Source organism: Numida meleagris, chromosome 2 (assembly GCF_002078875.1).
Source record: "Numida meleagris isolate 19003 breed g44 Domestic line chromosome 2, NumMel1.0, whole genome shotgun sequence".
Lineage (NCBI taxonomy): Eukaryota > Metazoa > Chordata > Aves > Galliformes > Numididae > Numida > Numida meleagris.
The window spans coordinates 96,359,467-96,381,751 of record NC_034410.1 but is presented as its reverse complement, the minus strand read 5'-3'; the positions used below and the strand labels follow the sequence as shown (position 1 = coordinate 96,381,751).

Sequence of the window (22,285 nt, the reverse complement as noted above, 5' to 3'; positions counted from 1 at the left end):
TATTATATGTCAGTGCTGAAAAAAAAGTTTAGAATATTGCTGGATTTTCACATGGCAGCGTGTGAGTCTAGAAATAAAGATTCAGTAAGTACAATGAACACCAACTTTCTGAACTGTTATGCACTAACACCCCTTAGGAAATTAAGCAGGACTTATCATACATGCCTAAGAAGCAATTACAGAAGCTTCTGTTTCCTCAGTCATAAATTTCCTGGCTGCCTAAAGTTACACCAGAAGTGTTGAAGCAATGTTGACATTCAGTGTGTATTGGATTAAAGTGAAATTGACTTTTATGTTCAGAATAAACTATTGTAGCTTTTTTTCTTTTCTTTTGGTAATGAAAAAAAATCTCATAGTAAAACCCTTTCCTGATTAAAAGTTTATCACAGGGTGTGTTCCACATGACCTACTGCGTGATGCTATAAATTCTTGACTCCTGGAAAGACTGAAGCTACAGTCAGAAAAGGTTATTGGTAATATCATACAACCACACACCTTTCTAGGATCTTGTATAATTACTGGATTTGTGCCAGTATAACTTGATTTTACAGTGATTTTCACAGCTAGGCATTCTTTTTAGTCCCGGATTCAGATACTGCACATTGCCTGTGCAAGAAACAGCACACTATGAAATCAGAGAATGACAGGAACCATATATTCTTTATTCTTTACGTCATGCCTCCTGCCTTTCTGTCATTTGTTAGGTTTTCAGAAGTGTGAAGGCTGCTCTGAAAGTAACGCCTCCTATTTTATTATGTCGGCCCATGATGTCTGAGGCAGATGTTGGTGGGTATGGCAGTAGAGGTGGAACCTTCCCACCAATATTCCATTATGTGTTGTTGCTGTGCGACCAGTGGCAGCAGAGGGACAGCCTGAGAGAATGGCCTCTGACATGCAAGTGCATATGAAGCAAAGGGATGTAACTGAATTCCTCCATGTGGAAAAAAATGGTACTCATTGACATTCATTGATGCTTGTGAACGAAGTTTCTGGAGACCAAGCAGTGGATGTGAGCACAGTGAAAGTTGAACTGCATGGACAACTTTCTCAGCAGCTGTGAAACACTGGGTCAGCTCTGCTGGTGCAGACTTTTATGAGCACTGCATACAGGCTTTTGTTCATCACTGGCAAAAAAATGCATAGCTAATGGCATTGCTTATGTTGAAAAAAAGTGTTTTGTAGATGAGAATTCGCTCTATCAAATAGTGTTATTGTGTTATTTCCATGGAAATAAATATGTGCCATTACTTTTGGAGCAATCTACGTACTTGACATGCAATGCAGTGTGAACTCTGTACAGACAGTGCACTTTTGCACTACCTGTGCTAATCTCTGCAGAATTTTCTCTCTCTCACTGGAGAACTGGGTAAATGATCATTAATTTCTTTTAAGCTCATTGTTCTACAGGAATAGCTGCTGAGATGAGGGAAGCTCTGAAGAAACCCTTATGTCATTACTCTTTAAACTGTGATATCTCCATAAAAGCTCAGGCCACGGAGCTGTCTCCCACTGACACCGATACAGTACAAACCACAGAACAGAAGTCACTTCTTACAAGCCTTTACACGCTAAATCAAGGTAGGGTTTTTTCAATGCACATGGTACCAGGCAGAAGGAAGTATCACAAAGAGTCAGTCTTATTTCTTGGGCTAAGAAGGATAAACCCATACATTAACAGTTAGTAAAGAACTGCAGTTTTTACAGCTCCCTTTCATTTTTGAAAATAAATTGTATTAACTGGTCTTCTGGGAACACTTTCAGCTTATCCTGTGCTCAGCTTGCAGTATCTTACTGTGATTCAAGCTTCAGATAGCTTGGTGCAGATATACCACAAAGCCAAAACACATTAAATATCCGAACTCTTAAAATCTGAAAATAAAATTTCAGGTAATTATCCACCTGTGCTGATTTAATCATCAGTAAAGACTGTGGCTCAGAACTTCAGAAATGGGTGGGTATCTGAATTCAACTAAAATTACACATTTATAATATGGGATTTAGTACTGTCAGTCTTACACGGATGTCAGAGAACTTTCAGAATCTATACAATATCTATTTTAATATTCTCGTGTAAATTTTGTTCTCATTGAAAACACCACCACCCCACCTTGGAACTGATTTAGCTAAACATCTAGCATTGTATGTTCATACTGTAACTACTATAGTAGATGCCAAAGGCTCAGACAGTGTCTAGTTCGATGTAAAAATCCCCACAATGAAGAGTTATTCTGACTGTTGTGCAGTACTACATGTACTACAGTACTAAAGCTTTGTTTTGCTAGATGTTTTACAGTTGTTCTTGAAACATGAGTTCTTTTCATAAATTCTTGACTGCGTGCTCAATAAGGAAAGCCAAAATGGTCAAAGACTACAGGAAACAGAATCTTCCATACAATTCTTTAGCGTGTTATCACTAATGTAAGTTTTAGTTAAAGCACTTCCAGGCAAAAGAATAAATTAGCAACTTAGTTTCATCAAAATAAAAATAATGGCAAAATATTGATTCTAATTGTATATGTAAACTTATAAAATTTTCTTTGTGCCATTGGACTGATTCCATTTCATACACAGTTGTATGGTTGAAATGAAAGTTTCCAAAATTATCCAAGCTATTCATAGAAAAAAAATCAGAACATTTAACAAAACACTTAATAGTTTTTTTTTTTATAATTCAGGAACAGGTTAAAAAAATAATTAGAATTTCTCATTGCCTGAAAAACCTAGTGCCAAATTTCAAGACTGCATTTTTATTTGTACTAAGCAAAGAAAACCCCAGATTTTCTCTTCCTGCCTTTCATGCTGATACCACACAAACACAATCTAGCAACTTTTCAGGATACACAAAACATGAAATCTGACTGGGTACATAGGAAAAAGTACCTGGTACTCACTCCTGTGAAAGATCAACTGCAATCCTGGGTCTCAGTTTTCAATAAGAAACCTACTTTGTTTGCACTAGATATTGCTGCTTCCCAAAGCCCCATGGACACACTGGTAGTAATGCAAACACAGGATGGTCTTTTGGCCAATAAATCATTCAAATATAACTAAAGCAGAAAGTTGTTACAACTCTAGAATGGTGGCATGCATTTGTTTGGTATGTTGGGGACAGGGAATTATTTGAATTTAGTTCCCATAATCTAATAGAGAAGCTATCTAGGAAAACTGGTTCTTTAAGTCTATTTCAGTCTATTCTCCTTTTTATTTCGCATAATCATTTTGTAGATAAAACTTCTGAACTGCATACAGTAAAAAAGAACACAGAACATCACAGGAGTCTTCAGATAGCTTTCTAGGTATCAATTAGAGATCCAACGGTTTTATTATTTGATGTAAAAAAAAATATCCAGAATTACTGTAAATGACTGTTTGGGTACTTTAACAAACACTTAATCCAAAATAAAAGTCTATTAAAAATACAACAGATAGAAAATATAATTTTTAATTGTATTTCTAAGGACTAGCATTTTAAGTACTAAGAAAAAAACTGTTTTTATTTAAAAAGATCTGGCTGTAGACTTCAACATCCAGAAATTGCACAGTCAGCAGAAAATAAAAAATGAATGTATACCACTACAAATAAGAGAAAAATAAATTGCAATGTTTTTACATACTACTAAACACAAGAAGATGATACATGGAGGAGTAGAACAGCAAGGAATATTTACACTCATTTACTGAAAGTTTAAAATAAAGATCATGGAAAACATTGCTGTTGCTGGTGGAAATGTCATTTTAAAATGGTTTAAATTTAGTCCTAAGAAAGGACTATAGCACACTTATTGAGGAATGAGACTCTGCTACCTTGTGACCTAATTTTCCATTTCCTATCTCACAGATTCTATAAGCAACAGACATTGCATAACCTTATAATTGGAATTTTATTCCATGAGAAATAAAAATTTAATAATGAAATTCTGTGTATTAGAGCATGAATACTACTACATCTTAAAATCTGATTCTGGATATGGAAATATCACTGAAACAAGACTGACTACATTACTCTCAGTTGTTTAAGAAGTTTACCACAGCTCACATTTGCTATATTTATTGTTTTCCTTCCCTACTATATGAACTCTGATTTTTTAAAAAATGAACTATTTAGGAGGTATTTAATGTTAGTTCTAAACAACGCAGCTGTAACTAAACAAATATTTTATTAAGCTAAACGAGGATTCCTAGCAGCAATTAGTGCTCAGCAATACTCAGAATATGCTGGAAAAAAACAAAGCAAACCAAACCAAAATAATAATAAAACCCCCAAACCCATGGTTAGCTAAATATTTTTAAACATTTCTATCAACCCATCAGCATACACTCCCTATATAGCTTAGATATATTTTAGGAGCCAGCCTAAAAGAGAAGATGTATAGGCTCTAAAAGAGAAAATGGATGAAAAAATAAGAAGCTGAAGAAACTAAACATTCCAAGACTTAGTTATTTTAAACACTATCAGCTCATTTTTAATAACTCCAGGATAAGAGGAGAATATTTTACAATCAATCAAAAATTCTGCTTTCTACTTTGCTCTTACAGATGGCCCACATGAATCTGTTTCTAGATGTAAAAGATTATTAAAGGGACGGTTGTCCTTAATTTCCAAAATAAAAAATTAACTTTATAAGATTTAAGAGATGATAGTCTGCGTTATGCCTCTACTTGAAACATTTTTCAAGTGTTGCTATTACCAAAATGAAAATACTTTCAAAAGCTACAATACAACAGATTGAAAAGAAAAATTTAAAACAGAAAATATATTTTGATTCAGAAGTTGACATCTGAGCATGCTCAAAACTGCTTTATTTTCCAAAACAACAAAATTCGGAGACAAAGGGAGACCCTTCTCTCATTAACTTCTTCAACTGCCAGGAATTAGATTAACTACAAAATGCAACAATTTTAAAGAAAAGGAAAACAATTAAATTTAAACATTAGTTCGTTAATTTCTGACATGAAAATGATGGAATCATAGAATCAGCTTTAACTTCTCTGCATCAGAAAAGCTGTGGAAAGAAAAATCACTGTAGGAATGTGTGAAAATTTCGCAGACTTTATCACTGGATCAATTAAACATAAAGCAAAATAATTACAAGATGGGATTTCTTTTCTTCTTTCTGCTTTTACACCTTTTTCACTCCCTCCTTGTATTGTCCTTTTACCCAGCATAGAAAGTATTGCACCAAAAGTCCTGGTCTTCTTTTGCACTAATTATTTCCTCTTTGTTTACACGAGGGCAACATATGTACAGTTCCAGCAAAATAAAAAAAAAAAAGATTAAATGTAAAGAAAAAAATCAAACATTGTAGTATACCCAAGAATCTGCCAGGTTGGTATTTGCACATGTCCCCTTAATGAGGGGTCTGAACAAATCAGAAGACAGAATTCAGAAGGGTCTTGATAAATGAAAGCATTCTGGAAAAATGGGGGTAAGCATACATGCTTACTTATATGAATATGAGATAAGAAAAAAAAAAGATCTGCTTTGCAGAAAAGGATTTTCCCATTGTAGTGAATTACATATAAAGTGTGAAAATGCCGCTGTTGCAAAAATAATTAAAACAAAAAACAATTGTTATATTCAGCACGTACTCTGTGAAATTACTGCCTTGCTTTGGGCACTGGACTTCAAGAAGTATGTGGATCACTTGGAGCAAACAGAGGTAGACCAACAAGTAAGCGTGACCTATGAAGGAAGTTTGGAGCGACTGAAGTTCTATGAAAAGAGGAGAATAAAAGGAGTATATGTAACAGACATGACAGTAGCCTTCAAGTACATAACAGTAACCATAAAGAGAAATCGAAATTTTTCTTCCATTTCTGCAGTACATTGAAAGACCTGGACAGGGTATTTTTACTAAGGGTGGAAAAAAATCCCTAACGATAAGTATCAGAAGAGACTATAGAATATTTCCAGTGAGGCACGCAGGGCTTAAGAATTAAACAAACAGCTGTAAAAACTGTTTCATAATAGTTGATCCCGGTCTGGATAGGGAAACAGAAAACTCCAGTCTTCTAGTCCACACTTCTGCACTTCTTATTGAGTGAAAAGAGTTGAATAAACATTAACAGCTAACTCTAACAGGCAGAGATCATAACACTGTGCAGACACTATGGGCACGGGGCTGTCATTTCTTCAGCTATGGCTTAGCACACTGCTGTAGTCAATTTTGCAGAGCATTATTCATATAGCTAGGGAACAGGAAATATAGTAGGGCTGTTGTCACCAAATAATTACAAGCAGAAATGCTACCAAAGTACTTTCTGAAGTGGGTGTTTCGTCTTTTCCTCACCTTCACAGTACCACATATTCTCTGGTGCCATTTAACAATAATAACTTATGTTATCAACTGTTCTAACAAAGGACTTAGCATTTTCTTTCATCCACAACAGTCCTTATATCTTTTTCTGCCCCTTGCAGGTCCAGTACCACGTCCCCTTCTTCATTAGCTTCATCTGAAGCTGACCAACTATAGCCATACCACTAAACAAAATGGTGCCAGTTCACTCTGCAAACATATTCAGGCACTGAAATTCAACTGATTTTTTGGATGGCTACACTGTTAAAAACAATCTCTAGAACAACTTCTGTCAGCCAGTTTTTCTCTCGAACAAATCAGGCACTGTTTGGGAGTTTGCATGTGACAAATACCACTCCCAACAGGTGAGGATGTGGGTCATTTCATGCCAACCGGTCTCAGTGTCAGAGAGCAGTCCATGACACCTTCAATTTACTACTACATCCATACACATTGTCCTACTGCACATGGTCCCACTACAGGAGAAAGAAAAAGTGATGTGGCTGCATCTCCATCTTGGATGATTAGAAACTCTACCCATGGAAACAGTTTCTAACGTTGATACAATTACTATAATTTAAGTAGAAATAATGCATTTTTAGCCATAAAACTGTTAGATACAGGAAATCAACTCATCTGATTCACTCAATCAATACTAAGCATTTCTGGAAAAAAAAGAAAATATACTTTTAGACTCTGAAGGTCTCACTTGAACTGCCAAAGCCTACGACCTTCCTGTTAAGACTGATATAAACACAGTCATGCCTTTTACTTCAAGAAATGGTTTCAGCTAAAGGCAAAACTGTAATGCACACTCCACTCCAAGTAACCTTCACATTTTGTTGCTTTAAGTCAAATACTTTATTTCACATAACATTTCTTGTGTTTAATTGTAGTATAACTGTTTACCCAAGTGGCAGTAGCATACTCTGTGATAAATTAAATGGACATTTATCAAGAGCAAGTTGACAGTTTTAAATGTTAATCATAAGCACTGCAAGACAAGTACAAATAGCTTCTACCTGGAGGTTACATATCCAAATCACTGGATAGATATTGTAATTAACTTCTACACAAAGTACATTTGCTTCTGAATTATTGAAGAACATTTCCTGAGAGAGGAAGATGTAAAATGCCATGCAATATATTTATAAGCAGAGTTTACATATAAATAAAAACTGAAAATCCTTCTGCCTATATAACACAGGCAAGAAAAGGAAATATATTTAAAAATATAAATCTCAAGGTCAAGATTTAATTAAACAAACAGCTTAACAGAGTTCCATCAAACAGAGGCATAATATATGGGGAGAGAGGTTTTTATTACTATATCTCATTTTATTTTAGTACAGAGAATTATTAATTAATAAGATAACAGTTTAGCTACCTCAGGTTCTGAGGGAATTTTGAGGAAGCCTAAAAGTAATCATTGCTAAACCAAAAGAGAACATATATCTAGTGGGAACAATGGAGTTAATACACTTAATTTCTCAAACCACTCTAGAATTCTTGCCCTAGTCACAAAAATTATTAAGGCAACGAGCTGAGAAAGAGGAAGAAAACTTCAAATTCATAAAAGCACGATAGTAAGTGCCTTCCCATCAACCCTTCACCTTTCAAACCACTGAAGCATCTGCACACTTAAAATGCTAATAAAAGCTAAAAGGTTTTACTCACAGTTAAAACCAGGTTCAATAGTTCTTCCAGCTTCAAGACTGTTTATTGTAATCTGAAAGATGATGTGCAGCAGCAGAAATGATAGACTGGTGAAACACAGAGATTTTAATAATCGTCCTGTATGTCCTAGAAGACAAAATACATACATAGGTAGTTATATATGTAGTTGATGAATTTCTAAGCGTTGCTTAAAGGTTTTCAGCAAAAAACAATAAAAACATTCTGACCAAGGATATTCTGCAAGTCATTTTGACCTTACTCTTGGTCGACTTTCAATGGAAAATGCTATAGCTAAAAGAAAACTTATATAAATATGTCTTTGAGTATTTTTTTAACTACAAAATCTACTGATTGTTGTTACTGATATTTCCTTTTACTCTTCTATTAAAATAAAAAAGTTTAATTAGTCTTCAGATAGCAATTTTACACTTCAGATAACATCATTATGCTCCACGTTACCTGATACAAAGCATGTATGATACTTCCAATATTGAGAAAAATAAAAAACTATTAATCTAATTACACTTTCCAAAACAAATGACATGAAAGGAGGAATAACAACACAGGAACCTCAGTTTGGCTCAGAAATAGAGACATACTTTCAAATGAATGCTTTGCTTTGTGTAGACTGCCCTCTTTCTCTTCCTGTAGTAGATTTTTCAAAAATTATTTGCAATACACACTGAAGAATGCTGTGCCAAATACACTTGGTTTTAGCTCCTCTATGATTTACCGGATATCTATAGCCAAAAGCCAACATCAAATGCTTGATGGAGACCTTGAAAATGCCTTATAAATCCTCTAGGAAACACTCAGCTTTATCACAGGCAGCCAAATTTGCAAGGGATGAATAAATAAAGTAAACCATTAGTATTTCAGAAAATATGCAACATTAACAGTAAGCTGTATTGCTGATAAAAGACAACATTACATACCATCACCCTACTTGGCCTATTTACAACAAAATTCTGTTTCTTAAGTACTTTATACCTAGATTTTATACCACCTACATCACACATCAGAGGGCCATTTTATGAAGTTACAGATTAAAAAACTAAACTGCTTAGATTCTTATACGGGTTTATAAATGAAACCAAGTCGATGGAAGGCAGAACTAGCAGATTATACTTGGGAAATGTTCAACTTACACGCATCCTGTTTCTTTTATATTTACTCTGTGTGGGTCTATGGCGAGCAACTTCTAAAAAGAAGATGATGACTAAGACTGACCTATGCTTTGGTTCAGATTGGATTACTGAGCAGATAAGTTCACAGGCGCACGACAGGGAGTCAGTTGTGTTGTATTTTTTTTTTTTATTTGCTTCTAGTTTCTTGCCGCTCTTGTAATAGGCAATAAATTACTTTAATGTCTCTATTCTGAGTCTGTTTTGCCCATGATGGTAATTGGTGAGTGAACTTCTTGCCCTCATCTCAGCCCTTGAGCCCCTTTTCTATCATATTTCCTCCCCTGTTCCTTTGAGCGGGGGAGTATGGAGGATTTAGCTGGCCACTAGGGCGAGACATTTCAGGCATATCATCAGTGGTCCAAATCATAGTTTAAATGTAAAGAATCAGATAAATATGATGGAGTAGCTTTAGAAAAAGTTATAACTCATCTCACTCCATCAGACTCAAACTTTTGTTTTATGTTTGCTATCTTGACAGTGCAAATTTTTATTACCAAATGCCCGTAATCTTCCTTTAAAAAAATAATAGAGAGTTCAAATAATTCAAACAAAATGAAAAACAGAAACAGCAAGCTTACGTATGAAATTCTGAAATCTGAAAAGGGAGTTATATTCACTAAGTACATATTCTGTATGACTTATTTACTGGTTTCTGGTTATCAGAGTACCTCACAGTACTGGTCAGACATCAGAGTTCTCAGACACGAGACAACCCAGACTGCAGAGCATTACAGAACAGAGTAAAGTCTAAATTCTTTATGTCAGAGGTCATTTTTTGTTCCATGTGTACAGAAGTTGGCCTGCCATCCTGGTTGAGGACAAGAACTTCAAATAGTATGAATGTATAAGTAACAAAGTATCTCATATTTTCAAGGTCATGAAGAGTGAACATATGACAAGCTACAAGGTATTACAGCAGTTTTTAAGTGTGCTGTCATATGTAATGAAATACAATGACTGTTAGCTTTTACAGTTTTTTGTCAAGCCTCAGTATTTGGTAGTTTCTCCTGCATTACCAGATCCCGTGCTGCATACTCTGAGTATATATTTATTAATGTATCTATTTATTTTTAATATACTTTAAAGCTTAAGACAAACCATTTGACAACACAGACTCTATGTATCCAGCATTTCTGTTCAAACACTCTTGTAGATTGAAGAAAGCATTTAACAACTAAGTTTGTGATTGTCTTCATTTTAGGAACTGTGAAAAATGTTGAAAAAAATTTCTTGAAATGCTGAAATGTCAGAAAAACATCTGCAGAAAGTTAAGGAATATTTTAAAAGGATAATTTAAACTTATGATAACAAATGAAGACTCAGCTTGATAGTAAATATGGCAGAGGAAATACACTGCTGGAAGGCAGCTGGACATGTTCAATGCAGGCTACAACATTCCTCAAGGACTGTTCTCTTCATGGCCATCAATGGGACAAGACCACCATAAGACCCTACACAGCAGCAGCCCTTTGCATGCACCACATTCAGCTTTGACAGCAGAAACTAGAAGTTTTTGGAGAACAGTAAGAAATACTATGCCTCTGATCTCAAGAGTTTTGGAGAGACATCAACAACTTGGGAGAAATCGGAGTGCTAGAAAAATCAGTGAATTATTGAATATGTAATTTATGCCAAAGAAGAAGTGACAGATTTGGACAAAGGATGAGTTTCAATTTATAGCGGGTTTTGGATAAACCCATTTGACTGTATTTTTACTTCCATATTTTTTCTTTCTACTGAAAACTTAGTTCTAAACTACACAAAGGAAAAAATTAACTGTACATGTACAGAACTGAGGGAAAGAAAAAAAGTCTCAGCTCACACTGGAAATCAAAATGCTACACGGATCACTTCCCTTTTGTTTTAGATGTATAGACTCATATATGTTCATACTGATATAGGAAGAATCTTCTCACAAAACACCTGTATTTGTAGCTTTAAAATTGGGTTATGATTTTACTCACATTGGTGTGGTTCCAGCAGCTCCAGCAAACCATGGTGAATGAGCAGAGTTTGCCTCAGAATTTGTCTGAAAGATTAAAAAAGTGGATCTGCTTTCAGGTGTAGTGCACTGTTCCTCATGGTACACTGTGGGACCTTTACCTGGCTTTAGAAATGTCCTCCAGTGCACTTCAGAAACACGAGGAACGCACTTCCAGTCTCTCAGTCCTTCCAAAAGGCTCCTGAGCCTTCTATCCTCCAACCAAGCCAGCAGGAATGTGATCAGGATGCAAAGGCTTTGTTAACCTACTTCCAAGCTAGCCCAACTGCAACACTAAATGGGATTCAAGAAGGCCAAAAGCTTTTCAAACGTGGCAGAAGAATCTATTTTTTTATTTTCCAAAAGTAATGCGGCCAAGAGCTGGATTAGTGATGGCATGTCCCCTCAGCCACAGGCATGCAACCTTAGTACAATTAACTGTTCGAATGTGCCCAACTGGACATTTCTTTACTGCTTGCATCACGATTGCTTGCAAAGATGGAGCCTGCTGCTCACCATGTTTCCGCTGCAGAAAAGTAGCATGATAATGTTTAGATAGGAAGTCCTGCGATCTTTTTCTGCTACTCCTTTTCTCTAAAATAACACAGTATGACAGAGTTATTATTTTTTTTAATATATGTTGAATTTCCTAAGAACTTCTTCCAAAAGGGTGTGCTAAAAGGACATGGAATAACAGGTCAGTTGTCACCGAGACCCACTTAAGAATTTATTTTTTTTTTTTTAACAAATCACTTTTTATGCAGCTCACAGCAGATGAAATACCAAAGTACAAGTCATTTTTCATATGATCTTTGATAGCACACAGTGAGTGATAAATATTAATGGACACTTATCTTCTGAACTACTGACATTTCAGTTAATCAAGATACTCTATTACAGACACTCGGGATTCATTCTTTTTCATGAACCTTTTCATCAGTAAATGACAAACATAAAACTAAATATCTCTCAAGAAAAGTCTTGGTTGCAGAAAATTTCTTCTGTGACATGGACAGGGTCAGTCCCACAGAATTTGTCTCAGCTTTTGTATCCACAAGCAACTGCTCAAGATTTCATGACATTATTTTTAGCTGTTTTAAAAAATACCTGCTCAAGTAACCACAACGAAATCCCGACCAGAGGAATACAAGGTTTCAGATTCAGGATTTCCAGCAAAAGTTTCCCAACATTTCAAGTTTTATCCACACTTTTCTGAACATGCCCATTATTCCCAGTGTTGCAATCTACAGCTCTGTCTAATGTAATAGAGAACTTTTCTAAAAATCAGGATTACTGCGTATCAAGTGAATTTTGTACTATAATATTTTCCTTTGTATTTCAAATGACTTTACTAGATTATCATAAAAACACAGGAATTTTTAATAGTTTATCACAAACTATGTAATTATCTAAATTTTCTCACACTACTTTTTAAGGCAAAATACAGACAACCAGTCTGGTTTTCTGCATGTAAAAAGCAAATTCCTTTAAGATTCTTGTATATACTCATGTATTTCCTTCCATTTCTCTCTTTTAGTAACTACAGAGCTCTAGGAAGGAAAAAAAAAGTCAGTTTAGAAATGCTCACTGACATTTGCATGAATGCCAAACAGACATGGGTAAACACAGTCAAAAATGTTGTGTAATTAAAAAAATAAAGATTATGAAGATGATTTAGAAGTGAAAACATAAAAAGCGTTGCATAGGATAATAAATGCCTACTTACTCTAGCTTCTCGCAGGATTTCCTGTTTTTCCTAGAAGTTTTCATGCCCAGAATACTTCTAGAACTGAGCTGTACCCTCTGCATCAATACACAATACCATCGTTCAAGCTAGTTATAATCTCTGACCAGCAAGTTTACACAGGCAATTTACCTATTTTGTTAACAAAATATTTGTCAGAAAAGACTCAGAACTTAACCATTCATTTTTTTCCACATGATCCTCATAAGTTTTCAAAGCAAACAATGGCTACTTGATGTCTGCTTCTCAATTTGACAAGTGACGGTACCAAGTTAAACACAGGAAATAAACATCATCTCAGATACTAGTGCATACGAACACTGAGTAATTTTAAGGCAGAGCTGTTCTTTCACAAGAGTATTTGAGGTTTTTAAAACACAGTTCCAGCTACTTCCCATGAGGAATCTGAAACTCCATGTTTGCTACCACAGATAATATTTATTTTGAATTCAAATTAATTAAGCCATTATTACCTGTTAGAAGCAGTGCTTACAACGTACTTTACTCATATATGTATATATACGTGTATATATATATATATATATCATGGTCATAAAGAACAGGTAACTCTAACTGGAATTCAGTTTCTTCAACAACAGAGAGTCTAAACAACTCCGAAGGAATGGGAGATGACAGCAGGACATTTACTACAACTCCGAAATACAGTATGAAAAAATCTGTACTTACTACGAGGTAAATAACTCTTTCTCCACTGAATACCTAACCACATGCATTAATAAGCAGCAAACAATTTGATGGAAAACGGAGTGAGAAGGCTAGAAGGTTATGTAAATAAGACTAATATAGCTATTGCAAAACAAACCCTAACAGATGATGTCTTCACAAAGAACTACGTGCACATAAATACGTGCGCTGAACTCAGTGGAAGCATCCCTACAAATTTCTACCCTTAACAAAACTCCCAAGAAGCTCGAGATTCTCTCTCAGCTCAGGCAGAAGTCCTGCATATGTTCTACCATCTTTCTTAAGAATTTGCATTAGTTAATTTATAAAATAATACAATAAATCTTGTTAAAATATATTGATCTTTTAATTTCTCTGTAAAAACTTCCCAGGAAACTAGGCTGTGAATTCTGCATAATTCTGTGGAGCAGTAGATTGGAAAAAAAACTGAAGAACTGCAGACTAATAAATCTGACTTGCACACTTGGGAAATAGATGAAAACTTGAATATAGATTAGTGTGAGAGGGTTAGGTATGGATCACACACTGAAGAGGAGTCCAGGTAACTATGCAAGAAGACTGGAATGCCTAGAAGATCTTAGAAATTTTTTAAGAAACCAAAGGATATGTAGATAATGGTATTTTAGATGAAACAGTAAACTTGGTTTTCAATAAAATTCTGCGCTGTATTTCAGAAGAACAAGTTTCTGTCAACGGCTCTTAGAGGAAATGAGCTGTCATGGGAACAGAAGTAATGTCATCTTGGGATGTACCAGCTCTGGCTGATGGTGATTATTTGTCATCCAGTTCATTTGCAATAGCTTCAAAACATAAGGTTTTTTTTCTCCTTATTAATGACAGAATTAATCCTATTTGTTACATTCTGTCTAGTATTCATATTATGTATGGAATGGAATGAATATAGAATATTATGATCTTTAAGGTTCCCTCCAACCCAAGCCATTCTATGATTCATTGTATAAATATAAACAAAACTTGGAGACTGAGGAAGTCCTCTACACTTGCAGGAACATCTGTTTTTTCAGGAGAGGAAATCACAACATCTCTCAATATTGCAGAAAAGACTTTTAGTCTAAGGAAGAGTAGAACTCAGTGAAATGCTGACATCCTAAAGACTATTCATGCTTTATTGCAAATGGTATGAAAAAGCTATTGGAGCATCCCATAAACCAAGCAGGAGCTTTGCATTTTAACTATTAAATCAGTTTTGTTTATTCATACGTAACAGTTGTCTCCTCTTAATCTCTCTATGTAAAAATATTGCTGTAATATTGAGCATCATGTACTAACTATATCAGACAAAGGAATTTTTCACAAATAATCCATTATTTTCCACTCTAAAAGTTTTACTATGCAATTTCTTTGTTAAGCCTACACGTCAAGATCACAAACGAACCACTACATTTCCATACAAAGAGACCTACTATATTTTTTGGATGATGACAACAGAGAAAAGCAGATGGTTAATTTTCAGTCAATCATATGTATCCTGTATTTTGCCAAAGAAAACCGCAGCCAATATGAGAGTAAGTCAAGCCCATGCTAGTACAGCCCAAATACTTGCAGGCTAAAAGGCAGAATTCATGCTAAGTATCGACACTCTGATATCTTAAATTGCCTCTATGAACAAAACGAATGGTTGATGGTCGGTACACAGGTAAGAAAAGGCCATGAGCTGCATTTTAGTACACAAATCTAGGTGGAAGAAGTGTACAGATTGTTTTTGAATTACTGTCTCAAATTGAAGGCTTTAAACAGAGATTTGAATTTAATAAGTCCAAGACAAGCTATCAGAAAAGAAAAAGAGAAAGAAAAAGAAAGAGAGAGAAGGAGAAAAAATTATATCTCAGAATTATTTTTAACCACCTGGAAGAAATTCAACTGCTGATGAAACAAAAACTCATGAATAGGAAGCTATAAAGAGCAAAATGACAAATAAAAAACCCTCTGGAACTGATTATTATTCTGTAATCTTTGTCATCCTACAGTCCGCTGTCAAAATATTAGAAACTGTGAACAAAAAAAAGAAGCTAAGAATGTCTTTATCTACATTAGTACAAACCAAAAGTCCACTCTCACCAGTAATCAGAAGCGGCCATAAGCAAATGTCCAGGGAAGCATACCAGAAGTTTAACACTCCCTCCAAGCCGCTAACCATTTCCAGATTTGTTGAACCAGATCTGTTTGGTAAATTTCTGCTTCGTGAACTTCTTCAGCCTCACTCTGAGCTAGGCAGATTTTCAGCACATACAATATTCTTCAGCTGGGATTACCACAGGTCAGTTGCTCGCTGAATTTCTGAAACTTATTCCTATTGTGTCCTATTCCTAAGTGTTCCTCTTTGTCCATCCTTTTCATCTGAGGCATTACTTTGTACCTTTCAATCACACAATTTTTCATTTGTATCTTTTCCCAGCTACAGTCTCAGCTTACTCAGCTATTCTTCAGACACTGATGCATATACTTCCGTTATCCCCATCAACCCAAACATGAACTCTTTTCCAGTTATACTACATCCCCTTTTGAGTAAGGTATTACCACTACAAAAGACAAGTATTTCATGGCTTTATACAGCAGTATAACGTTGTTCTGTTTCATCCTGTATTTTATTCCTCCATATTCGAAATTCTTTTTTTCAGCCTCTACTGAGGCTCTGAACCGATGGTTCCATTAATGTATATATCACAGGCCTTGAATTGCATTCTTAAGTGGCAGTGTCAGCTCAGTGATCACTGGTTTATGTGAGAATGTATTACTAATTATCATTATTATTATTATTTATTAACTTTATATATTCTTGTCCCCCAAGAACACAAGTGGAATAAAGGAAAGCTGGTGAATTCACTAATTCACTGACTGAAGGTTTCTTTTTTTTCTTTTTTCTTTTTAACCTCAGAGATGCAGCTGTACGCGTAGAGGTTACCAAAAGTACCATGTACTTTAAAATTTTGATATTCAGACATTCAGCAGACCTCCACTTCATGAAATACTCTTAAAAATTCTCTTGTCACATCAGAGACTTTCAAAGGCTGTACGTTTTATCTGCTTGCTTCTGAATAAATTGCTTCTCACTAAACACAGATCATCTATTCTAATGTCTGGAACCTATGGTAAGGGAGATTACTTAATGATGAATCAAGTTTATCACAGACCAACTTATTTCATACACAAATTAAAAACTATCTGGAGGAAAGTATGTGCAGCCTTCAGAGATAAATACTTGAGTTCTTCTCTCTATGCTTGCAGGATTCTGTTGAAGTTTTTCAAGATAGACATGTTTCTCCATTAAGAATAACCAAGCATTCATTGCAAGACATTGGCTTAGTAATGTTCATGTCCAACTAGATCTAGTATTTCTGGCATTTTGTCCTCTGGGGTAGACATAAGAGGATCAGTAGTTTCATTCTTCCACGTACGGCAAAACTGTGGGGATCCTGCAGCCAAATGTAGTAAAACTGCTTCGACACTTGAAGCTGAATTTGGCATCTACATTCTGCACACATGTAGTACAACTGTTGTCCAAGCAGTGTCTCAGAATCCAAGAGGCCTCTAGGGCAGTATGTGGGATTTCTCACACATCTGCCTTTCTGCTAGAAGGATTTGGAATCATCCCCTAGATAATAGTGAGGCTGGTGAGAACAACCTCCTCAAATCTTGCAAGAAGCACTGTGGACTGCACTATTTGCATTTCCTCCTTTAGATGCCTCTTAGAAAAGGTTGCTTCTTGAGCAGTTTTAAATTCTTTTTCCTACAATAGGAGATCTAGGTTTGGAACAAACCAGCAGTTGACTAGATGACCTTTAAGGATCCCTTCCACTTCAAACGATTCCATGATACATACAGAAAATAACAATGTGGAAACTGAATGTAAGATGATGCATTGGAATATATGAACTACCATGTTTCATAGGGTACAGTTTAAGCATTCTGTAAAGGAAGATGTTTTCATGGTCTGAATTTTTTCAATGATTACTGATGCTTCCTTTGCAGAAGAAAAATAAAGGGAATGCTGAGTAGCGTAAAGTGTGGAAACTATGGAGGACATGAGGGATGATGATATTCCTGTGCTCTTCACAATTAATAAAAAGTAATGACTCAGTTCTTTACCACGAAGTGTGAGCTACAAGCCTTTGTGAGGAGAAAGCGGTAGGAAAGTTACTTCTACCATTCTCAGACACTAACAGAGGAAGAGGAAAAAAGTGTACCTTTGAATACTGCTTTGGTATTTTTAATCACCCAGAAGGTCAGACAACAATCAAAGACACTAAAATACTGCAAAATATTAACTCTAAGCAAAAGAATTGCTCAAAAGAGAAGTATCCTATGATCCTGCTTTTTGCCTTTTGTTGAATGACCAAGGGTAACTGAAGGTCCAGGTACTCTCTTCAAAAATCACTGCAGGTCAGGTGAACTTGAATTTGGATGCAAAGAATGTGTAACTTTTCTATCTCTGCAAGGCTAAGAAGATAAGCAATTGAAGAATTCATCTGTGCCTGTTAAGTCTGGAAACTGAAGTGTGGAAGACTTCTATATGACTGTATGGTCATAGGACTATATGACTTCTGAATGTCCTCTAAGTTACTGAAAACACTGATGTAATGTAGTGCCTAATCTGCAGTAAGCATATCATGACTACTGCTATGACTGTTTTGTAGAATCATAATAAAAAATTTGCTTGAAATACAAGATTTTTATGATTAGGAGTGAATGACAAGTATATTCTAATATGAAAGAAATTGAAATATACCACATGTTCCCTTGCATATAGATCCATCTTTACTTTTGGATAACCTCAAAAACATTGCTATGAAACAGACGCAAAGTTTGGTTTTGAAATTGTAATGGAGACAAGAATGGACTTATTTATCACTGTGCTTGTATATACATACACGTGTACATACAAGACTATGGTAGCTACATAAAATTGTCCTCACAGCATAATTAGTAGTCTCACTAAGAGAGAACCAACGGTATGCAAAAAATATATATATTTTAATCTAGATTAAGCCTTTTAAAGAAACATTTGTGCTTCAACAGTTCCAGAAAACAGATGGCAGATGCTAGATACTGGGAAAGCAAAGATTCTGCTTTGTAAAACATTATAACAAAACCAGAACTAAATATAATCTAGCTAAATGCCATTTTAACATTCATAGCATAAAAAAAAATTATTCTTACTTTAAAATAATTGTCTTTTCTATTTTCTCATAGAATATTTTGCTACTTGTCTGGAAGATTAAAACAGAGTTGCATAACTTAGGGAGAAGCGATTCAGATTCCAACATGGTGTGCTAATGAGTGTGTAATAGAATGGAACGTCCAAAATACCATACTTATGTGAATTTCATAGGACTAGAGTTAAAATCTTTTCGAAATGTAATAAAGTGTAATAATAAAGGAGAAATGTATATTTGATATTATGTTCCAAAACCCCAGCTAAAAAACTGGGGTCCACTGCTTAAACAAAAATAAGCCATATTTCTTACAAATGCATACTCCTGGCATATATCACATCTGCATCAATGTAGAGTCAGTAGCCTAAGCTATTTTCCAGTCAGATAAGTTCAGACTTTTTCTTATTCTGCAAACTACTAAAAATATTTCAAATACAGCAGCTTTAAACAAAGCTCACAAAAGTCAAAGTCTGAATCTATTTTTGATTGCCAATGCTTAATAATTCAGGGTGAAATTCAAATTGCTAAAATAACTTTTACAACACTTGGATGGAGGAATGAAATGCCACTGTTCAGCTCAAGAAATCAAAACTGCAATTATTTAGTTTGAACTTACTAAAACTTAGATATTTTATTTCTTCCTTATTTTTTCTACATAGCAAAGTGAAGAATTTCCACTTCTGCAAATACCAACATTTCCCCATGAAAAAAAAAGTCTGATTTTGTTGCAGCACATACTCCTTTCTAAAAAGAACATCCAAATTAATAACAGTGCACTGGGAATTTTTCAGAGATGTTATGAAATCACGGAAAGAAAAAGATGTTGGAGAAAGAACAGCAGCAACAGGCAGCATTAGCAAGTGTCCTCTGAGGTGTTAGTGACACTTCAAGGCAGCACCAAATCAACTATTTTCATACAAGTGTAAGGTTGCTGTAATAGATGACGGCAAGAGTTTCTATGAGGAATTCAGGGCCACTTGCTGAGGATAACCTCTGGAGCGCATTTAGGGCTTTTTGCCACATGTAAGTAATGCAGACATACAAAACCTATGCTAATATAACCATGTTTGTGTTTATATAACTCCACGGCAACATTTGATCTCTCTATATAACAGATAGCCCTCCCTGTAATGTATATCTGAGAACACTTTTGCAGGCACAGTGACATTAACACCGCTCCAAATTCACGCTGTCCGACACCTAAAAGCTGAGGTATTAAAGCGTAAATAAAATCAACTCAGTTGCAAACACATTACATGGCATACTGCTGCAGGGGTCAGGAAGGGTGACGTGCCACCCTGCATCGCCCAGCTCTGGGGGAGACGAGCCAGATGAGCCTGCTCTTCTCCTGCACCCTGCAAGGGGCACGCACACCCTCCTGAATGCTGAGCTCTGTTGCCAACACAAGCTGAGCTTCCAGCAGAGCAGCGCAGATATTTTACTCCCCGACCCTCTGCTGACGCCCAACACAAATACTGGAAGCGCAACAGCCTGCCATGACAGTAGTTGAACAGTTTTTTGGGTTTCTGCTTGCTCAGAGGCAAGGAGAAGCAGTATTCTCCTTTATTATTATACCATGTTTCCTTGTGTATGTCAACTGTTTCTTAGTAACAGAGAACTGTACTCTTTCCAGACAAGTGTAATGAATCTTCAGAAAAGAAGTAAATTGTATTTATTTTTTAAAGCATTTTAAAGAAACTCCCAAAAGGAATTAACATTCTTATTTACAGCCTTGTCTGGTCAGACGTGAACACATTTCTTTGCAGCCACCTCATGGTAGCAGATCCTAGCCATCTTGTAATGAAATTATTGTGAACGTATCAGTAAGACGTGATCCCACATATTTAAGTCATTACAGAGAACTTTGGCATGGATCAAAGTACATTAGTTACTTTAATTACAGCTGAGTCAATCTCCATTAGGTATGATTAACATTTGGCCTAACTTTTCTCTGTCTTGAAGCTAAAGGAGCCTCCTTTAAAGTTCAAGATTAAATTCATGTTTTTGAGGTTTACATCATTATTACAGCTCTGGCACAACATTCCCATTACCATTATCTCTTGTTTAGGTAAAGTAAAAGGAATAGAACAGGATAGAAAATCAATGTGGCCAACATTTGTTCATTAGACCAATAGAATACATAATTAATAACATATAAATCATAACATATTAAGGAAGGTGGCAAAAAGCTCCTATTTGCATTGTTCTGAAGAAGACATTTTTAGACATGTAAAAGTCTCTACAGAAACTTTCCAGAGAATACTGACCAGAACAGATAGGTGGAGACTGAAAAGAGGAATTGGGAGAATTGCACTGATTATACCAATCCTGTTTAGTCCTCCAAAATATTTTTATGAGCGTTTTGTTGATCACATTGACTTGCCAGAAAGCTGTCAGTCCACTTTCTTCCACTGTTGCTGACAGTAAGAGAGTGACGCGAAATCATATGCAAAAAGTAATCTCATCACTTCAGAGACAAACAGAGACAAACAGGCTCACAGACATTGAGGATGCCTAATACCCACAGAGCAGCCCTGCACTGCATCCCATCTGCTGTCAGCTCTTGGCATCTCCTATGGAATCCCAGAGCATCCACTTCTCTAGGTGCACCATTCTCACTCTGAATGGCAACTCACCCTCATTTTCCTCTTTTGCTTATGGGGATTTGAGCCCCATTGTCCAGTGCATCACTGCCAGAGGCTGATGCATGAGCCGTCCCAGACCCCAGGGTTTGCTCATCACTGAGCAATACAGTGAGCAAGAGTGCAATAGGTATTATCTGATAATAAGATTAACTGCATAGTCATTGATTCCAGATCTCCTCTCTTCTCTGTGCCATAACCACCCATATATCCACTGGTTCCCATTGTCATCTTAGAACCTACCACATTTTGTCTCCTGGACTAAGGGACATGAATGTATGCCTTGAAATGGCTTTCATGACAGACAACTCAGCCTTTCCAAGCCAATCTGGGGAATGTTCCTGGAGGTAGCTCATATATCATGAATTTGAGATACTCAAGGTTAGCTGGCAGCTGAGCAGAGGTTTTGAGGAGACAGTGTTTTGGGAAATAACATCTTATTTGGACATCTCATGTAGAGCTTAGGTGGCTCTAAGTATCTAACTGTCCCTGCAATTATATCTTCTGGCCTCAAATACCTTCAGATGTACCCTGTACCATGAGCAATGAGACAGACAAACCACGCAGTTCTTTCTTCAGCTATGCTTATCTGTGAGTAGAACTCTGATGCACAAACTCTTCCATGAATTTGTGAGTCCTGCGGTAGCTTGAAAATTTCTACATCTGGACAAAGAGATGGCAAGAAGGACATTGCTCCATGTTTTGGAAAACATTCAGTAATGGTTATCTACCGCCTCTCCTTCAATTACCTCAGTCCCTTAGATGCGTATTTCCTAAAGACTTGATACGGCCAGTCAGTGAACAGAGGTAGCTTCATGGAATAAATATAAACATTCAAAAGATACTCAAGGTGAATAATGAGTGACAAGCCCATATATC

General features: G+C 35.9%; 1 protein-coding gene across 1 annotated transcript in view; it reads right to left on the bottom strand.

Moving 5' to 3' along the window:
• PIEZO2 (piezo type mechanosensitive ion channel component 2) overlaps nt 1-22,285 on the bottom strand; it is a 296,323-nt gene that overhangs the window by 184,014 nt on the left and 90,024 nt on the right. Inside the window, exon 3 of the mRNA XM_021388274.1 lies at nt 7,974-8,099. Within this exon, the coding sequence (XP_021243949.1) occupies nt 7,974-8,099 (126 nt within the window). The remainder of the gene's footprint in view (nt 1-7,973; nt 8,100-22,285) is intronic.